Below are 18,725 nucleotides of genomic sequence, written 5' to 3'. Positions count from 1 at the left end.
TCTGGTGCATAATATAGTGATTCAGCACTTCCATCCATCGCTCGGTGCTCGTGACAGGTGCCCTCCTTCATCCCTGTTACCTGTTCCCCCATCCCCCTACCTCCCCTCTGGGGACCAGCAGTGTGTTCTCTAAGGTTAAGAGTCTGTTTCTTGGCTTGTTTCTCTCTCTCTCTCTCTTTTTCCCCTTGCTCATTTGTTTTGTTTTTAAAATTCCACACATGAGTGAAATTATTTGTTATTTGTCTTTGTCTGACTGACTTATTTCACTTAGCCTCATACTCTCTAGCTCCATCCATGTCATTGAAAATGGCAAGATTGCATTATTTCTTATGGCTGAGTCATATCCCCTTGTCTATATATATCTACTTATCACCTTTACTTTATCCATTCATCTATCAATGGACACTTGGGCTGCTTCCATAAGTTGGCTATTGTAAATAATGCTGCTATAAACATATTTTGGGGATAAATGCTCAGTAGTGTGATTACTGGATCATAGGGTAGTTCTGTTTTTAACTTTTTAAAAATTTTATCCTATTTTTTTATTTAAATTTTTTTTCTTTATTTTTTTATTTTTTATTTTTATTTTTTTTAGATTTTTAAATTTATTTATGATAGACAGAGAGAGAGAGAGGCAGAGTCACAGGCAGAGGGAGAGGCAGGCTCCATGCCGGGCGCCCGACGCGGGACTCGATCCCAGGACTCCAGGATCGCGCCCTGGGCCAAAGGCAGGCGCCAAACCGCTGAGCCACCCAGGGATCCCCAAATTTTTTTCTTTAATTAACATGTAATGAATTACTAGTTTTCAAAGGTAGAATTTAGTGATTCATCAGTTGCATATAATGCCCAGTGCTCATTCCATTAAGTGCCCTCCTTAATGCCCATCACTCAGTTACCTCATCCCTCCACCCACCTCCTCTCCAGCAACCCTTAGTTTGCTTTCTAGGTTTTCTAGAGTTAAGAGTCTCTTATGGTTTATCTCCCTCTTTGTTTTTGTCTTACTTTATGTTTCCTTTCCTTCTTCCCCTATGTTCATCTGTTTTGTTTCCTTTTTTTTTTTTTTTTTTTAAAGATTTTATTTATGTGTTCATGAGAGACAGAGAGAGAGAGGCAGAGACACTGGCAGAGGGAGAAGCAGGCTCCATGCAGGGAGCCTGATGTGGGACTCGATCCCGGGACTCCAGGATCATGCCCTAGGCCGAAGTTGGCGCTAAACCGCTGAGCCACCCAGGGATCCCTTGTCTGTTTTGTTTCTTAAATTCCACATATGGGTGAAATCATATGATATTTGTCTTTCTCTGACTGATCTATTTTGCTTAGCATAATATCCTCTAGTTTTTATTTTTATTTTTTTTTTTAGTAATCTCTGTGCCCAATGCAGGGCTCAGACTTATGACTCCAAGATCAAGAGTTGCATGCTCTACTGACTGAGCCAGACAGGCACTCTTACTTTTAACTTTTTGAGGAACCTTCACACTGTTTTCCACAGTGGCTGCACCAGTTTGCATTCCCACCAACAGTGCAAGAGAGTTCCTTAGTGGAGTGATTTTAGGCCATCAGGGGGCTGACAGCAGTAAGAAATGGGCATCTGTTGTGCCAGGCACTGTGCTCTGGGCATCCCTTATGACCCAGTTACTATGATCGTGCCCATTTTTCAGATGAAGTGTAGGTTGGCTAAGGGGTATCCCCAAGGCCATGTGGCTGGTTAGACTAAAACCAGGCAGCCCACATCCAGGGGCTGGCCATGTGACTCTGCAGTACTGCTTCTCTGTCCATGGGATGAGGACTTGAACGTACTTTGTCGCTCATGAAGCACTACGGAGGGATCCCCGGGTGGCTCAGCAGTTTGGCGCCTGCCTTCGGCCCAGGGCCTGATCCTGGAGACCTGGGATTGAGTCCACATCGGGCTCCCTGCATGGAGCCTGCTCCCTTTGCCTGTGTCTCTGCCTCTCTCTCTTTCTGTGTGTCTCTCATGAATAAATAAAATCTTAAAAACAAAAACGAAGTACTACTGAGTGCTGTGTACCTGTGTGAGGAGCTTAGGGCTGGTACTGGGTGAACATCCAAGTGTCTGGTATTCTTGCCTGTTCTGAGCTAGTAGTCAGGTCTGCCTTCTTGCAGGCTCAGTGAAGTGTGTTTTTTGGTGCTTTCTCTCATTCTCATTTTGGGAAGCTTCCATGCTTGGTGCTAAGAAACCTTCCAGCATACCCCAGAAGCCTTCCCACAGAGTGTTTTGTCTTCACCACCCATCTCTTTGGGATCTTGTCCTTAGGAAGACCAACAAGGGTACATTTCTCTTCTAGTCTCCAGTGACCTTGAAACAGCCTCCTTACAGATAGCCCGGGAGATAATAAGCAAAGAGCTGTGTGCACAGGTCTCTCTCCATGATGGCCTAGTCTCAGGAGGGCATACCTGTGTCCGTGTCACCATGCTGGGAGATAGAAAAGGATGGCGAAGATACAGCTCACCTAGAAGCAGATTTTACTTTTAGTTCCCCTCCCCTGAATTATAAGAGTAACATAACTTGTTACAGAAAAAGTAAACAGGGGCGCCTGAGTGGCCCAGTCTAAGTGTCTGACTGCAAGCTCAGCCCTTGTGGAACCCATGAGGTTTTTTCTCTCCGGGGCCATGTTCATTTCTCAGGGGTGTGTGCTTCCCCCGAACACGCCTTCGTACCTGTGCTCCAGGCCCCCAGACAATGACTGCATTCAGACACAGAGCAGAGAGAAAGATTTAGGAGGTGGGTGGGCCTTTACCGTGGAGCTGCTGAGTCCTCGGCTGGGGGGGGATAGAGAACAGAGGTTGGGAACCTAAGGAGAAAACCCACCCTCAGTGTTCTTTGTTTTTTTTTTTTTTTTTTTTTTTTTTTTTTTCAGTGTTCTTTGTTAACCACAGGGGTAAGACTCTTGAAACAAAGTCTTAGTTGCGCAGAAGAGAGAGGGTGCTGTGAGTGTTTTAGGGACACTGTAGGAAACTATCAAGTGAATCATCCTTGGGTATTAGCTCCCCCGTGGCCATAGATGCAAAAATTCTGTTCCGTTTTTCCTTAGGGTTGACCCAGAACGGAGTTAAGGAAATAGTCATTTCTAACTGGCTAAGCTTTTCTAGAGATGACATCATTCTTTTCAAATACTAATTTTCAGCAGACTAAGTGATAGGTTAAATTTCAAGTACTGGGTCAAAGAAACTTGGACCAGGGAGTGGCCTTTTATTCCACCCTCTTGCCCACAGATTTTTTTTTTTTTATGTCTGTCTGTCTGGGTTTTTTTTTTTTAAGATTTTATTTATTTATTCATGAGACACACACACAGAGAGGCAAAGACACAGGCAGAGAGAGAAGCAGGCTTCCTGCAGAGAGCCCAGTGTGGGACTTGATCCCAGGACCCCAGATCACGACCTGAGCTGAAGGCAGATGCTCAACCACTGAGCCACCCAGGCGTCCCCTGCCCACCGATTCTTAAGCAAAACTGGCCATGTTTTGTTTGCTCCATGCTGTGTTTAAAAAAAAATAAATTAAAAAAAATATACGTACACACACACACACATATCTGCAACAATATTTTAAAAACCACTTCATGTTATCTAAAAACCAGCTTTTCTTGAGAAAGATCAGATCTGTGGAAATGGTGGGCCCAGTTTCTATGGGGCAGTGGTTAGCTGAGCTGGGTGGCTGCTGCCTCAGTTTACCCCTCCCCGTGGGGCCCGCCCTCCTCCTGTCTGCTCCCTGTCCAGCCCCCAGTGGTGCATTGTTGAATCAATTTCCTAATTAAGTAAAGAATACTTTAAGTCTGTGGATACATTCATAGCCTAGAAAGGCTGGATTAGGGCGGACTGGCCAGCCTTTGTGAGCCGGGGTGTCGATCTCCTTGAATGCCACCAAAGATATCAGATTCATGCGTGCTCTTACGATTACTGCGTATCCTGCTTCTGACAAGAATTCAGGGCTCGTTAGCCTGACCTGGCATCTCTCCCAAGCACACATTCCCCAGTACAAAGGGAAAATTATTAAAACTTGTCACAGGTGGTTTATTGCTGACCCACAAATGATGAAAAAGCCCTTTCATGGATCCTTTTGGCATGAATTCTTCAGATGGGCATTTTAGGGAGGGAGCGCAACAGCCTGTCCTTTTGATTTCCTGACCCAAACCAGAACACACAGGCGGCTCAGGAGCCCAGCTCCCCGCCCTCCATCCCTTCTCAGTTTTCATTTGATTGAGTTAATTTATTTGTTCATTCATTCATTCAACCTTAACGGGGTTTCTTTTTCTGCTGCTGCTCTGACCTCTGGATGTTCTGATACGAAGCCCCAGAGACCCCACTTCTGGCTGTTAAGGATGTTGAGACCCAAGACCCCCCAAATCCTTCCTGGTTGGGTGATACGGAATGATTCTCTTGAACGGAAGCTCGGACACACCAGGACAAGAAGTAGCCTCATTCTATATCATCTTGTTTTGGAAAGAAATGCAGTTTTTTTCTCCTGACTCCTGAAATGTTTGTTGCTGCTGCAGTTGAGAAGGGTCAGAAAGCACCCCGGTTCCAAACCAGCCCCTTCTCGGTAGGACCTCAGGGATTTCTGTTGAAAGTAGCTTCAAATTAACACTGACTTAGGTTAACAAGGGCCAGAGATTGGAAGGCGAGAATCGGAGACTCCTAACCCCCGACCCCCACCACGAGGCTCGTGTCCTCATGTCCCCAAGGAGACTTGGGGGGTTTTGCTGAGGAAGTTGGGCCCGGGATGGCAGGCAGCAGGTGGCTGGTTCCCTCACTCCATTGAGAGATTGACTGCAGAACAAAGTGCAGATAGAAGGTGTTTGCCTGCAGGTGTAATTCATCCATCAGCATTTGTCACTGTGTGTCATTTAGACTAACTGTTCCTCTAACACAGTCCCCAGGGTCCCTGGCATGGGGGCTGGGCTGGCCAAGGCTAGAACTGCCTCACAGTCTTGGAAGCCATTTCCAGGTCTGGACTTTCACATTCTTTCTCGAAGTGAAGAGCAGGCTTTGGGGGAATGAATATATTTCCTCGAAGCCCAGCACCACCAACTTTCCACAACAATAAAATAGGTTTTTAAGGGGTGAAGTAAGAGCAGCTTGCAAACAAGAATGGAAAAACCCCTTTCACCACCAGTCATGGTTGAAGGCATCCAGAAAGGGCTTTTTCTTCGTTGCTAAATTGGTGTGTAAAGGATGCAAACTTAAGCCTTTTCAGCTTGTGTGTAGCTGTGTATTTGTAGTACCTTATGTTGGGGTATGTGTTTGCTTAATCACAATAAAAAATAACTGCATGTACATGATAAAAATCTTTCAGTAGCACAGAAGGATGAAAGTAGAAGTATCGCTTGTCACATGTGGCACCCTACGAACACGTTACATACAGATGGGATTGTGTATACCCATCTTCACTTTGTTCACCTTAGACTTTGAGAGATGATTGTTAGCAGGTAAGACAGGCCCTAATGAAAGTCGGAGTCATTGAATTAAGTCAGTAAATGAATGGGTTTCCGCAGACGGATGTAGGCTAATAGCAAAAAAGCCCCCAAACAATCCTTCCTTGGAGGTGGAGGTCAGTGTGACAGTATCTTGCATTCATGTGAATCCTGCTTGACTTGTTGTGACATAATTCAAACAGGGTAGAGCTTCCCATTCTTGAAGACCGACCTCTTGCTAGCGTAAATTCAGTTCGTGTCCGAAATAGTGACCTAGTTAGGTGCCTGAGCATAGCCAACTAAGGATGGATACACACAGTGTTTATTTTATTTTATTTTTTTTTTTAAGATTTTATTTATTTATTCATGACAGTCACAGAGAGAGAGAGAGAGAGGCAGAGACACAGGCAGAGGGAGAAGCAGGCTCCATGCACCGGGAGCCCGATGTGGGATTCGATCCCGGGTCTCCAGGATCGCGCCCTGGGCCAAAGGCAGGCGCCAAACCGCTGCGCCACCCAGGGATCCCCACACAGTGTTTAGAGCAGGAAGGGAAATGGAAAGTAAGCCACCTTGAGCCCTGCGCTTTGCAGAGGCTGGAGGGAGTGGGGGCTGGAGGCAGAGCTGGGCTGGAATCTCGGTTTGATTCTCCCCACTGCTTCAGGGAGTAGTTAGGGCAGCCCAGGAGAGCCTGGGGTGCGGGGGGGGGGGGGGGTTCTGGAAACAAACACAGAACAATGGAACAGCAGGTGTCTGCTTGTACAGTCTCTTGGTAGAAGGAAAGGGGATCTCAGGAAGCACCCTGAGGAAATAGAAGTGTGGGCGTCTGTGGTTCCCTGGGAGAGTGACTCTCACTGCCTCCGGCCCCCACAGTGACACTGTGAAGTACGCAGACGGTTACAGAGTAGCATAATGGGCACCTGTGTACCTACTTCCGGGCTTTTAAAGATAATAAAACATCTCAAGAAAGAATTGAAAGAATTGACACCTCCCATGTACCCGTTTCTCTGTCACCCTCTGTCACTCCCCAAGTCTGCTCTTCCCGAAAACCTGCCTCCTTTTCTTCCACTAAAGATTAAGTTTTATAGGAAGAAACGGGGAGGGCGGGTACTTTTCTTTTTTAGACTCCACACTCTTGGACTTGGATCAGAATAAAATAGCAGCTTGTTTGGCATTAAAATTGGAACCTGGTCTTATGCATTTCCTATCGCTGCTGTCACACGTTGCTACAAACCTGATGGTTTGAAACAATACAATTTATTATAGTCGTGTAGGTGAGAGATCAGATCCAGGTCTCCCTGAATTATAAGTAGGGTGTCAGCAGGGTGGCCTGCGTTCTCCCCGGAGGCCCCAGGGCTGAATTTGTTGCCTTCCCTGCTCCTGAACGCTGACCCCATTCCTTGGTCTATGTCCTTTCCTCGTCTTCAAAACCAGCACCATCTCCTCTCCCTGACCCTCCTCTGCCCGCAGTCTTCTCTCTGGCTACAGCTAGGAAAGTTCTGCCTTTTGAGGACTCAGGTGATCACACTGGGCCCACCTGGATAATCCAGGGCGGTCTCTGGTCGGTCGCCAGGTCCTCAGTCTTCATCACCCCCTGCCGAGCCCATTTTGCCCCGGAAGGTGACACATTCACATGTCCCAGGATTAGGATGTGGGCATCTTTGGAGGTGGGCATCTTTGGGGGCTGTTACTCTGCCTCCGCACATCCCGTGCGGGTCCATTACCCACTTGCCAGATGATTCCAGTGACAGCATGTCAGGGATGGACACCTGAGTGCAGCCAGGCACCCCTGAGGATGCGCTCATGTGCATGCGCCCCGGCACAGGCCCCTGTGCTTGGCAGCTGGTACAATGACCCAGGATTGGCAGTTTCCCTGGGGCTTTTTCCTTGGCTCAGTTAGACCCCGGATGAGATCCTGTGTCACGGCTGCCAGCTGGGAGCAGCCCACGACACTTGCCACTCTGAGAACCCGTCATTTAGGGCATCCATGGGGCACACGGAGGGGGGCTCTTCATGCTTGTGTCTCCTTCCTGGGCAGTGGGAGGAGGGGACGCCCCAGCTCCCCTCTCTGTCCCTACCCGAGCTTTTCCACTCTAATTTCCTTCTCTGCCTGGAGACCTCCGCCAGATTCACCTGTGAACAGGGGCTTTCTTTTCTTTTAAAGATTTTATTTATTTATTCATGAGAGACAGAGACACAGGCAGAGGGAGAAGCAGGCTCCATGCAGGGAGCCCGATGTGGGACTTGATCCCAGGATCTGGGGCTGATGTTCAACAGCTGAGCCACCCAGGCGTCATGGGGCTTTATTGTCTTCACAGGCTTTTAAAACATGCAAATTGATTGTTTACATGTAAGAGGAGATCTCAGGGACCGGTCCAGAGGGCCAGATTTCTGGTTTTTCTTGAGAAGCTGGAAGCTCTGGCTATCCTGGGCCGCATTCCCTTGGGGCAGCGTCCTTCATCAGCACGACACCATGTCACTGCCCCTGTGGACATGATGCAGGCTCTACCTTGCCACGGTCCCCTCCCCCCAGCCCTCTTCACTCCCATGCACAATCAGTCTGGCCCCTGTCTTGGGTTTACAACACCCCCTGCCTTTGACCTGAAGTGAAGCAAGCCTCGCTGAGGCTGCTAGAAGGTTCCAGGTGGCGACAGAAGCCGTGCCTCCAGGAAGTGCAGTACGTGGTGGGTGGGCTTTTGTGCCAGGTAAACCCAGGTACCCACCCACCTGGCCTAGCTGCACCAGTGCCCAGCAGCATCACCTCGTGCAACTGAATTGTAATAATTACTTCACCAAGCACCTGTTTGATCATCGTGTAGACCAATGATCTCACCCCCACCCCCAGCAGTACTATCTTCTGGGGTGGGATAATCCTGGAAGGGGGTGGGTGGGAGGCTGTCTGCTGTTGTGGGGTATTTAGCAGCACGTCACAGGCAGAGACCAGGAGGTGTCAGGAGCTCACACCCTTTTCTCCAGTTGTGACAATCAGAAATGTCCCCACACGTTGCTGCAGGTCCCATGGGGGCAGAACAGCCAGGTGGAGACACCTACCTGGCTGGGCATTCGCCAGGCTTAGCGGAGAGTCTGAAGGCCCAGTGCCACCCTGCCCCGCGCTCTCCTTTCCTCATACTGCTGTGGGCTCTGTGCGAATCCCCCAGAAGTGGTCACACTCCACCCTGTGTGTTCTCTCTGCCACGGCTCTGGCATGCAGCCTGCTTTGGGGCCTGGAAGAGAGGGTGAGCTGTGCCATGTAGATGGTGGCTGGGAGGATGGCGGGGCCTGCAGCCCCCCAGGAACCCATGCTGTCACCAGCCGGCCCGGCCTCCCCCAAGGATGCAGGGACTGCTTGCACTTGGCCGGTCGCTGCAGCCCCTTCCACCTCTGTGTTCATTTGCTTCACCTGTGGACGGGGACCCTTGGCTGTGTATCTGACCTTCACCTAACCGTGTCGCCTTTAGGTGGCCCTGGTACAGTGGACCGAAAGTGTGGGCTTGACCCTGGTGGGCCGAGACCAGTCTTCCATGCAGCTGAGGACCCCTGGCGACCAGATCCTGAACTTCACCATCCTGCAGATCTTCCCCTTCACCTACGAAAGCAAGCGCATGGGCATCATCGTGAGGGTGAGTTACCTGCCTTATGACTTAACATGGTTAAAACACCCAAGTCTGCCGTGTGTCCCTATAGCTCAACATTCTTTCTTAACCCTTTCTTACCTTATTTCTTGAGACTTCTGTTGTCGTGACCAACAAGAGAATATAATTGCCTGAACAGAAAGAATGTTACTAGTCTCTCAATTGGACAAGACCTCAGATCTTAGAGTCTTAGAAACTAGGTCAGCTTCTGGTTAACATAGTTCTAGAGGGAAAGGTATAACTAACTAGAGAGAGAAAGCATGCACATGCCCTGGGAGGCGGGGAGGAGCAGAGGGAGAGAATTTTTTTTTTTTTTTTTTTTAGAGATTTTACTTAGTGTTTATTTGAGAAACTGCATGAGCCCGAGGGGGGAGGGAGAAGGAGATTCCTCGTGGAGCAGGGAGTCCCACGTAGGGTTCAATCCCAGGACCCTGGGATCATGACCTGAGCCAAAGGCATGTGCTTAATTGACTGAGCCACCCAGGTGTCCCGAGAGAGAGAATCTCAAGCAGGCTCCTCAGCCAGTGCAGAGCCTGATGCTGGGCTCAGTCTCATGACCCTGAGATCATGACCTGAGCCAAAAATCAAGAGTCAGTTGCTTAACCCACCGAACTACCCAGGTGCCCTGCAACTACTACTTCTGTCCAGTTTCAGAACATTTTCATCACCCCAAAAGGAACCCTCATACCCATTAAACAATGACTCCCCATTCCTCCTTCATTCTAGTCCCTGGAATCGCCAGTCGACTTTGTGTCTGTAGGAATTAGCGATTCTGAATACTTCATGTAATTAGAGCCCTGTGATATGTGACGTTTTGTGTCTGCCTTTTTTCATTCAGCAGCATGTTGTCAGGATTCGTCTCCCTTGTAGCACAAATCAGAACTCCATTCCTTTGTACGGCCAGGTAATTGCTTATCCACTGGTCTGTTGATAGACATTTGGGTTGTTTCCCCCTTTAGGCTGTTGTGAATAGTGCTGCTGTGAGCATTCACGTATAAGGATTTAAATACCTCTTTTCAGTTCTTTTGGGTATAGGCCTAGGAGTGGAATTGCTGGGTCATGCTGGGTCCATTACCCACTTCCTGGATCATTCCATCTTTTTTTTTTTTTTAACATTTTATTTATTTATGATAGACATAGAGAGAGAGAGAGAGAGGCAAAGACACAGGCAGAGGGAGAGACAGGCTCCATGCTGGGAGCCCGACGTGGGACCTGGGCCAAAGACAGGCGCTAAACCGCTGAGCCACCCAGGGATCCCCCTCATTCCATCTTTGTATGATTAACCTCCAAATGGTTTTCTGTAATACTGTACCCTTTTACATTCCCACTAGGAACAATAGGAAGGTTCCAATTTTTCCACATCCTCACCAACACTTTTAAATTTTCTTTTTCATTTTTTTTTTTTGGTTATAGCCATGTTTGTGGGTGGGAAGTAGCATTTCATTGTGGTTGTAAGTTGTATTAACTTAATGACCAATGACATTGAGTATCCTTTTGTGTGCTTATTGGCCAATTTTATATCTTCTGTGGAAAAATATGTATTCCAGTCCTTTGCCCATTTTTTAATTTGGTTACTTGTCTTTTTGTTGTTCATTTATAAGAGTTCCTTATATTGTCTAGATATTATCAGAGATGATATGCAAATGTTTTCTCTTATTCTGTAGGTTATCTTTTCACTTTCTTGACAAAATTCATTCGATTGATAGAAGTTACTAATTTTGAGGAAGCCTAAAATTTTTTTCTTTTGTTGCTCTTGACTTAGGTGTCATATCCAAGAATTTATTGTTAAATCCAAGGTCATGAAGATTTACCCTTCTATTTTCTTTTAAGGGTTTTGTAGTCTTAGTTCTTTAAGTCATTGATCCATTTTGGGTTAATTTTTGGAGATGGTGTGAGGTAGGGATTCACCTTCATTCTTTTGCACCTGTATATACAGAGCTATCCCAGCACCATTTGCTAGACTGTTCTTTCTCCCTTGAGTAGTCTTGGCCCTCTTGTTGTAATTCAATATTTTAAATGGTTTTTCGTGTGTACAATCATAAGAGTTACTGGAAAAAAATATAGTAATTGTTCCACATCATCATTTTGTCATATTTATTTCAAATTTTGTTTTTACATATTTTTTAATAATATATATATTTTTAATTTTTATTTACTTATGATAGTCACACAGAGAGAGAGAGAGAGGCAGAGACACAGGCAGAGGGAGAAGCAGGCTCCATGCACCGGGAGCCCGACGTGGGATTCGATCCCGGGTCTCCAGGATCGTGCCCTGGGCCAAAGGCAGGCGCCAAACCGCTGCGCCACTCAGGGATCCCTGTTTTTACATATTTTGAAACTTTTATTGAAATACAGCATACACAGAGAATAGTGCAAACATCCTAACTGTGCAGCTTACGTGTTTACACAGCACACCCATGGAACCAGCATCCAGAGCTAGGATCAGAATCCCACCCATCATTACTCCAGCAGCTCCCTTGTGCTCCTTTCTGGTCTACATCCCTTTCCCCACAGGGATATATATAACCACCCTCCCAACCTCTATCCCTGATTAATCTCTTTTTGAGATTTTTCTTCTTCTATAAAAGAAATCATGCAGTAGATTTTCATGTTTGAGTTCATTTGCTCACATTTTATTTTGTTTAAAAATTTTTTTAAAGAAATAAAACACCGTGCATTCAGTTGAAGGCCCATCTGCCCTTCCTGGATGTGCTTTCATTTCATTCCTACAAAGTTCATAGTCTTTGAGGCATTTTAAAGTATTAAGTATTTTAAAATACTGTTATCAGACATGTTTGGCTATAAATGATGTGTATTATGGTTTTGCATATTTTTATTCTAAGTGGCATTGTATCATTCATTGCCTCACTTCCTGTTTTTAACATTTAAAAAAACTTTAGGCTCATACATTTAATCCTACTTTGTTAATTTTAGCCATCTTAGAGTGTTACACTGTATGAATGTACCTCTCTTCCTTCAGTTGACTGGAGTTCTGTTGATACACATTTAGATAGTTGCCACTTTTTTTGGCATTAGAAACAGCATTGCCATGCACGTCCTTGTCTCTTCTGGTCTCCAGTATACATGATGCTATGTCTCTGTGGAATATGTCCAGTGGTCGGATTGCTGGGTTGGCAGTCTATACATCTCTACCTTTAGCAGGTATCACCAGCTTTCTCCCCCCAGCAGAGTGCTTGGGGGTGCTAATCTTGGTCCCACCATTCCTCTATATCCTCTCCACTATTTAATAATGTCAGACTTTTAAAATGTTGTCACTATCTTGTCTTACCATTTGCTTTTTTTACTCAGAGGACCATATTTTCCATTCTGGGAAGTGGTTCACACACCACTGTGTTCAGTGACTCTTAAACTTGGCTTATCATCAGAAATACCAAGGGAGTTTTCTTTCTTTTCTTTTCTTTTCTTTTCTTTTCTTTTCTTTTCTTTTCTTTTCTTTTCTTTTCTTTTCTTTTCTTTTCTTTTCTTTTCTTTTCTTTTCTTTTCTTTTCTTTTCTTTTCTTTTCTTTCTTTTCTTTCTTTTCTTTCTTTTCTCTTTTCTTTTCTTTCTTTCTATATTTAATTTATATTTATTCATGAGATAGAGAGGCAGAGGCACAGGCAGAGGGAGAAGCAGGCTTCATGCAGGGAGCCTGACGTGGGACTCCATCCTGGGTCTCCAGGATTACGCCCTGGGCCGAAGGTGACACTAAACCACTGAGCCACCCGGGCTGCCCCCAAGGGAGCTTTAAAAATGTGGATTACTTTTTCCCATCTGGACCTGTTTTGGGATTGGGATGGTTCCTTGCCATTTGTAGAGGTTTTTTCTCATCGTTTAGCTTGATTGGAGAAAACTGCTTGAATCATGGGGCAACCTTGGAATGACTCATCTTATTTGTTTTGTTTTTGAAAGAAATGAGGGTTCCTCTCCCCCCTGGTCTAAGTGTTTCATGCCTTAAAGATCAAAGAGCTGTAGATCTTGTTATAATAAAGCTGTAATAGCGGTATGAGTAGTTAGTGATCAGGGTAATTAGTAGTAGCAGAGGTACTAGTAGCAGCAGTAATAGTAGCAGCTGTAGGAATAGCAATAACATAATGATAGGTAACACTTAATGATGCTTATTAATTAAGCCAACAAGGTAGGTACCATTATGATTGGCATTTGACAGAGGAGAAAACTGAGCTGTAGAGAGGCTAAGAAGTCTCCCCAAGTTGACATAGCTGGAGAATGGTGGGGCTGGAACTGGACCCCAGATAATGTGGCCCCCAGGTCCATGCTCTTTAAGCACTAGGACCTGGGAGTTTGAGTGTGGTGAGAGAGGGACATTGAAAAGTTCATAGAGCACCTGTAGTAATGTTGTGGTAGTGTATCGTGTGTTGCTGCATAGTAGATTACCCCACACTTAGTGGCTTTAAACAATAGAAGGTGGTATCTCACGGGGTCTGCGGGTCAAGAATCTGGGTGCAGTTTTGTTGGGTCCTTTGGCCTATGGTCTCTCACAGGGTGCCGACATCCAGGGTTCAAATGAGTCACGATCCACTTCCACATAAAATCAGTATTGTTGGCAGGACTCAGCTCCTTGCGGTTGTTGGACTGAGAGCTTTAGTTCTTCACTGTATTTGGCAGGAGAGCCACCCTCATTCACTGCTTCCCGGGCTTCTCCATAGGTCAGCCGGCTTCATCAGAGTGAACAATGAGCATGTGAACAAGATGGAAGGCACAGTCTTTGTATCTTGATCTCAGAACTGGCCTTTTCTCACTTCACTTTTGCATCACTAATTAGAAGCAAGTCACTGGGTCCTTCCCCCTACTCATTGGGAGTGGGTCTCATAAGGGCATGAATACCAGGAGGTGGGGGTCATTGGGAGCCATTGAAGAAGCTGCCTCGCCTCTGCCTAGAAGAAACAGCTCCATGAGCTGTTGTGATGACCCAATGACAAAGCATGAGTGTGCTTTGAAAATGACACATTTTAAGGGATTTTTACATGCCTGATGCTAGTAGGTACTTTCAGACTCAACAGGACACACATTCTCAGCAACTTTTTAGTGGGAAGTGAGCTTTTTCTCCCCTACTGGTGCTGCTTTTCCCACTGGCCCATACCTGGCCTGCCCCATGGCTTCTAACCTGTATCTTGGACACACATCTGATGTCAAGAACATCCGTGGCTTGAAAGCAGCACCACAGATCAGGCGGGTGGGTGTTTCCTGGTGAATCAGAGTCATTATCTTCCGCAGATTTACTTTTGTCCCAGCTTTTATGTTTTCAAGTTCCAGGACCATGGGCTCTGCTGCAGTCATTTGAGGGTTGACTCATCCTCAGATAGTACCCAATATCAGCCATTCTAGGATAAGTGAGCAATATCCCCCACCCTTCCCTAAGCTGTGAAGGGCTCTCATTCCCAGATATGAGTCATATTTTATGAGCTGTGGCCCGTGTCTTCTCACAGCAGGAGCAACAGGACATACTTGTTGGATGGGCAAATCATTATTTTAAAAACAGCACCCCCCCCCTCCAAGGTTATAAAAACCAAACCAAACCAACATTTAGGACATTCAGAACAAATACATGTATAAGGAAAGAGCTCAAGCTACTCATCTCTATCTCCACCACCCAGGGATGACCTCTCTTCCTTTTTCAGAGAATTTCCTCTTGTTTTTTTTTTTTTTTTCTACACGTATATGAGTGTAAACTTCCACACACATTTTTGTAAAATTGAGATTGGATGTCATAGAAGGCTTTCTAAACTCTCCTCACATTGAACAATATATATGGTGAAAATTTTCTCATATCAGTAAAAGGTGATTTTTATGCTTTTAATGTATTCATGGTGCCCTATTGAAAAAAATGCACCATTATTTAATTAAATATTCCTTTCTTGGAAACTTAGGGTTTTCATCTCTCACTACCAAAGTCAGTTTGTGAGCATCTGTCTTTGCTAGGCTGTCTTTAATGAAATGCGTGTTTTTACTAAGTTTTTTTGTTTGCTGACATATCTCCCTCTTTATCTGTGGTTTTGACAGGTGGAAATCAGCCTCCAGGGCGTGTGGGCCACTTTTCCACTCTGTAGAAATCTCCTAAACTCCTCCAATGAAGTGGTTCTCATCCTGGGGCCATTTTGCCTCTAGGGGACATTTGAAAATGTTGGGAGACCTTTTGGTCATCACTACTCATGGTGGTATTACTGACGTCAGCTAGTGGGTAGAGGCCAGAACAGCCTCCTGACAAAGAACAATTCCCCCTAAATGTTACTTGTGCCGGGCCAACAGCTCAGTCTGGATGCACCCATAGATCCTGCTCATTATTTGAAAATACCTGGCCAGTTACCCAATGCAAGGAAATGTTAGCTCAGCTGTAAAACGTTTTGGCTTAGTGACTGTTCACAGTTAGGGATGTGCTCTCAGCTGGTTCATCAGCCCTTCCAGATACGTGTGAGCTCGTGGACGGTACTTGGCAGGTACCTCTTGCACTCACAAAGCAAAGTCTTTTCTTGGCGTGAGTCTCTGTCTTCTGAGGGTTTCTCTGGGGCTTTTGTGCTTGTCTCTCTGAAGGAAGGCTGCATTGCTGGCTTTGTTTTTCTTGTGTACAGATGTTCCACTGACCGCCCCCCACCCCCACCCGGCCAGTCCCACGTGGAATGATGGAGGCGGATCATTGCTGTAGATCATACCCTTGTCATTGTTTGAATAAAACAGGCCTTTGAACGGGGGCCAGAATCAGACCACAGTGGAAAAAGATGAGGCCCTAAGACAATGCAGTGCAACCAGCAGCTCTCTGTAAATTTACAGGGTAATCTTGCCATAATATGAGAGCGAAGTAACCTTGTGATGAACTGGGTGGGAGGAAATGAGTAACGGGAGGAGACAGTTGATACGGTGTTTATATTGGACCGGGCTGTCCAAGCTCTCCCGAGCACCCTCTGCAGGAGAGGAAGCCGGGGAGGGGGACGCCGTTTCCTACAGTTCTGTTATGAAGTGCCATTTGGGTGAAGGGAAAAGGGAAGAAAGCCCTGGGATGCTTTCATGTTCAGACCCCACAGCTGTCTTTGGCCTGAGTCAGAGGCAAGCAGAGGCGTAATCCGTCGAAGATGAAGTGTGCCCTTCTGCTTTTAAGACACAGGTGCCTCTTGGGGGGAGGAGGGCAGTGGACGCTTTTACGAGTAAGCATGTGATTCTCAAAGATGGTCTGTGATTAGAGGGCATTAGAAAGCCATTTTAAAGAAGGAAACTTATACCACTAATTTGGCTTTGAGTATTTGCTTCATGTTTAGTAATGAGTTCCCGGCACACAGTCTGGGGTTCCCAGGACAGTAGAACTGAGGCATGAGGTGGTGATGGCCATGCTCTGTCCCCTTGCCCATCTCTGCTGCCTCCAGGATCCCTGGGATGGGAGTTACCAAGGAAGGAATGTCAAGGAATAAGAACCAGGGATTTTTACCCCATTCCTCAAAGGCAGGATTTCTCAGCCTCAGTACTGTTGACACTGGGACCAGATGATTCTTGGCTGTGACTGCCCTCTGCACTGTGGGATGCTTCGCAGCATCCTTGGCCTTTACCCACTGGATGCCAGTAGCACCCAGCCCCTCGTTGCGACAATCAGATAAGTCTCCAGATATCAGCAGATGCAAAATCCCCTGAGCCAAGCTTTGGTCTCCACACATGGTACACTCAAGGGATGTCTAGAGTTCCCGTCACTCAGAACTGATGACAATGAATGGACATCGTCTGTGTGTCCAGCTGTTGGCTGTGTGCTCTGTGTAGATGACGTCAATTAAGCCACAATAGCCTGTGTGGTAAGAGGGGTTAGTGTTCCTGTTTTACAGTTGAGAAAAGTGATGTTTAGGGAAGAATGTCCAAGTACACACAGCTGAAAGCTGGTGTCGGGTCTAAGCGTTTGACACCTGGGCTGTGGTGTTACCTGCTTCCCAGACAATCTGGTCAATGTGAACAAAAACCCGGATAATTTGATAACTGGCTAGGTCCTAAGGTAGACATAGGGGTCTGGAATGACCAGGATCAGCAGTTCTCAATGAGGGCAGTTTGCTCCCCAGGGGACATTTGTCTGTGTAGAGGTGCTGCTGGCATCTGATGGGGACAGTACAGGGATACTGTAAAAGGTCCTGCAGGGCACGGGTCCCCCCCACACAGCAAAGAACTCTTCAACCCATGTGTGAATGATGCCAAGGTAATTACCTTACTTGCTCTAGACAATTACCTTACTTCCCCATTTTTTCAGGTAGACCACAGTCTGGTGATCCTGGCAGTCCCGTGTATAAATTTAAGATGATCTTCCAGCGTGGGAGTCCATTCCTGTTGGGATACTAATAACTAAAACAAAGTTCTTACATCCTTTTGATCTTGCTTTCATCATTTAATGCTTTTCCAAATGCTTTGAGTTTTCTTCCATTTTCTTGTGGCCTTTGCCCCAAAGTGAGGCTCCCCCACCCCCTTCTCGCTTTTTATCTTTGGCCAAGTGAGAAAACATTAGCGTCCGCTAAGTACCCTTTGTATGCCGTCTGCCATGGGAAGTGGGTACTGGAGCAGAAAGCGGATGTTCCTCTTGGATACTCATTCTGCTGGGTCCCCTCTCTAGGATGAATCAACGGGAGAGATCACGTTTTACATGAAGGGAGCGGATGTTGTCATGGCTGGCATCGTGCAGTACAATGACTGGCTGGAGGAAGAGGTAAGTGGGGTGTGGGGAGTGAGAACCATGTTCTGGAGGCTGCCCCTTGCATGGTGTGGTGAGAATGGTCTCTGTACTTGCTACCTGTGCTACCTGTGCCTACGTAACAAATCACCCCCGAACCTAGCAGCTTAGGACAACACACTTATTTCTCATGGTTTCTGTGGGCCAGGGATGTGTGCACAGCTGAGCTGGGTTCTCAGGGTCGCTTGAAGGGTTTCTTGGGGCCAGGGTCTCATCTGAAAGCTCAGGACCCACTGCCAAGCTCACTCAGCTGCCCTGCGCCAGAGTCCGCTCCTCACTGGCTTCTGGCTGGAGGCAGGTACCACGAGGGTGGGACCAACGGGGCGGGGGGGACACGTCACAGGCTGTCTATCCCGGTTCACGATGTGGGGGATCGGCCACAGCAAGGAGGGAGGAGACCCTCAGGTTTATCAGGCCATTTTTTTCTTTATCTTTCGGCTCCAGATAGGAGGATGCACATTTTTCATTCAGTGATACTATATTTTCAGAGGGTTGCAAACTCAAATACTAGCAGGGCCTGGGCAGGTAAGTCAAATAAAATAGGCTGCGGATGTGTTTTTCTAACAGGGTCACATTTTGTGTGTTGGGATATCCTTCACGTGACGACTGTTTTCTGGGAATACACAGAAGCAGCTGCTTTTCATCCATCACCGGTTGTGGTTATTTGGGAAAGCAAATGTGGTTTTGTCAGACGTTGGGTTTTTCTAACAAGCCAGAGATCCAGACTTACCTGGGAAGTCTTACGATGTTGACTTAAATTTTGAGACCTATACCGTGCCAACGGAAGAAAACCCACACCTAGGTCCTGTTTGGCCTGCGGCCTGCCGTGTTGCAGCCTCCCTTGAGAAGCTTTGCTTCAGGGAAGGTTGCTTTAGGGGAAAGCCGTGTTCTGACTTGCCAGTTTCCCTGTGGCCCTGGTAGGGACCTGTCCACTGTAGCGTCCAGCCCTCCTCAGTGGGAGTCAG

The 18,725-nt window shown here is 46.6% G+C and overlaps 1 protein-coding gene across 1 annotated transcript in view; it reads left to right on the top strand.

The window, feature by feature from the left end:
* ATP9A (ATPase phospholipid transporting 9A (putative)) overlaps window positions 1-18,725 on the top strand; it is a 133,226-nt gene that overhangs the window by 91,792 nt on the left and 22,709 nt on the right. The window contains 2 exon segments of the mRNA XM_072801448.1: window positions 8,882-9,043; window positions 17,644-17,736. Of these exon segments, the coding sequence (XP_072657549.1) occupies window positions 8,882-9,043; window positions 17,644-17,736 (255 nt within the window).

Source organism: Canis lupus, chromosome 26, assembly GCF_048164855.1.
Source record: "Canis lupus baileyi chromosome 26, mCanLup2.hap1, whole genome shotgun sequence".
NCBI lineage: Eukaryota > Metazoa > Chordata > Mammalia > Carnivora > Canidae > Canis > Canis lupus.
The sequence above is the reverse complement of the archived record's forward strand: the minus strand, read 5'-3'. Positions and strand labels throughout refer to the sequence as shown.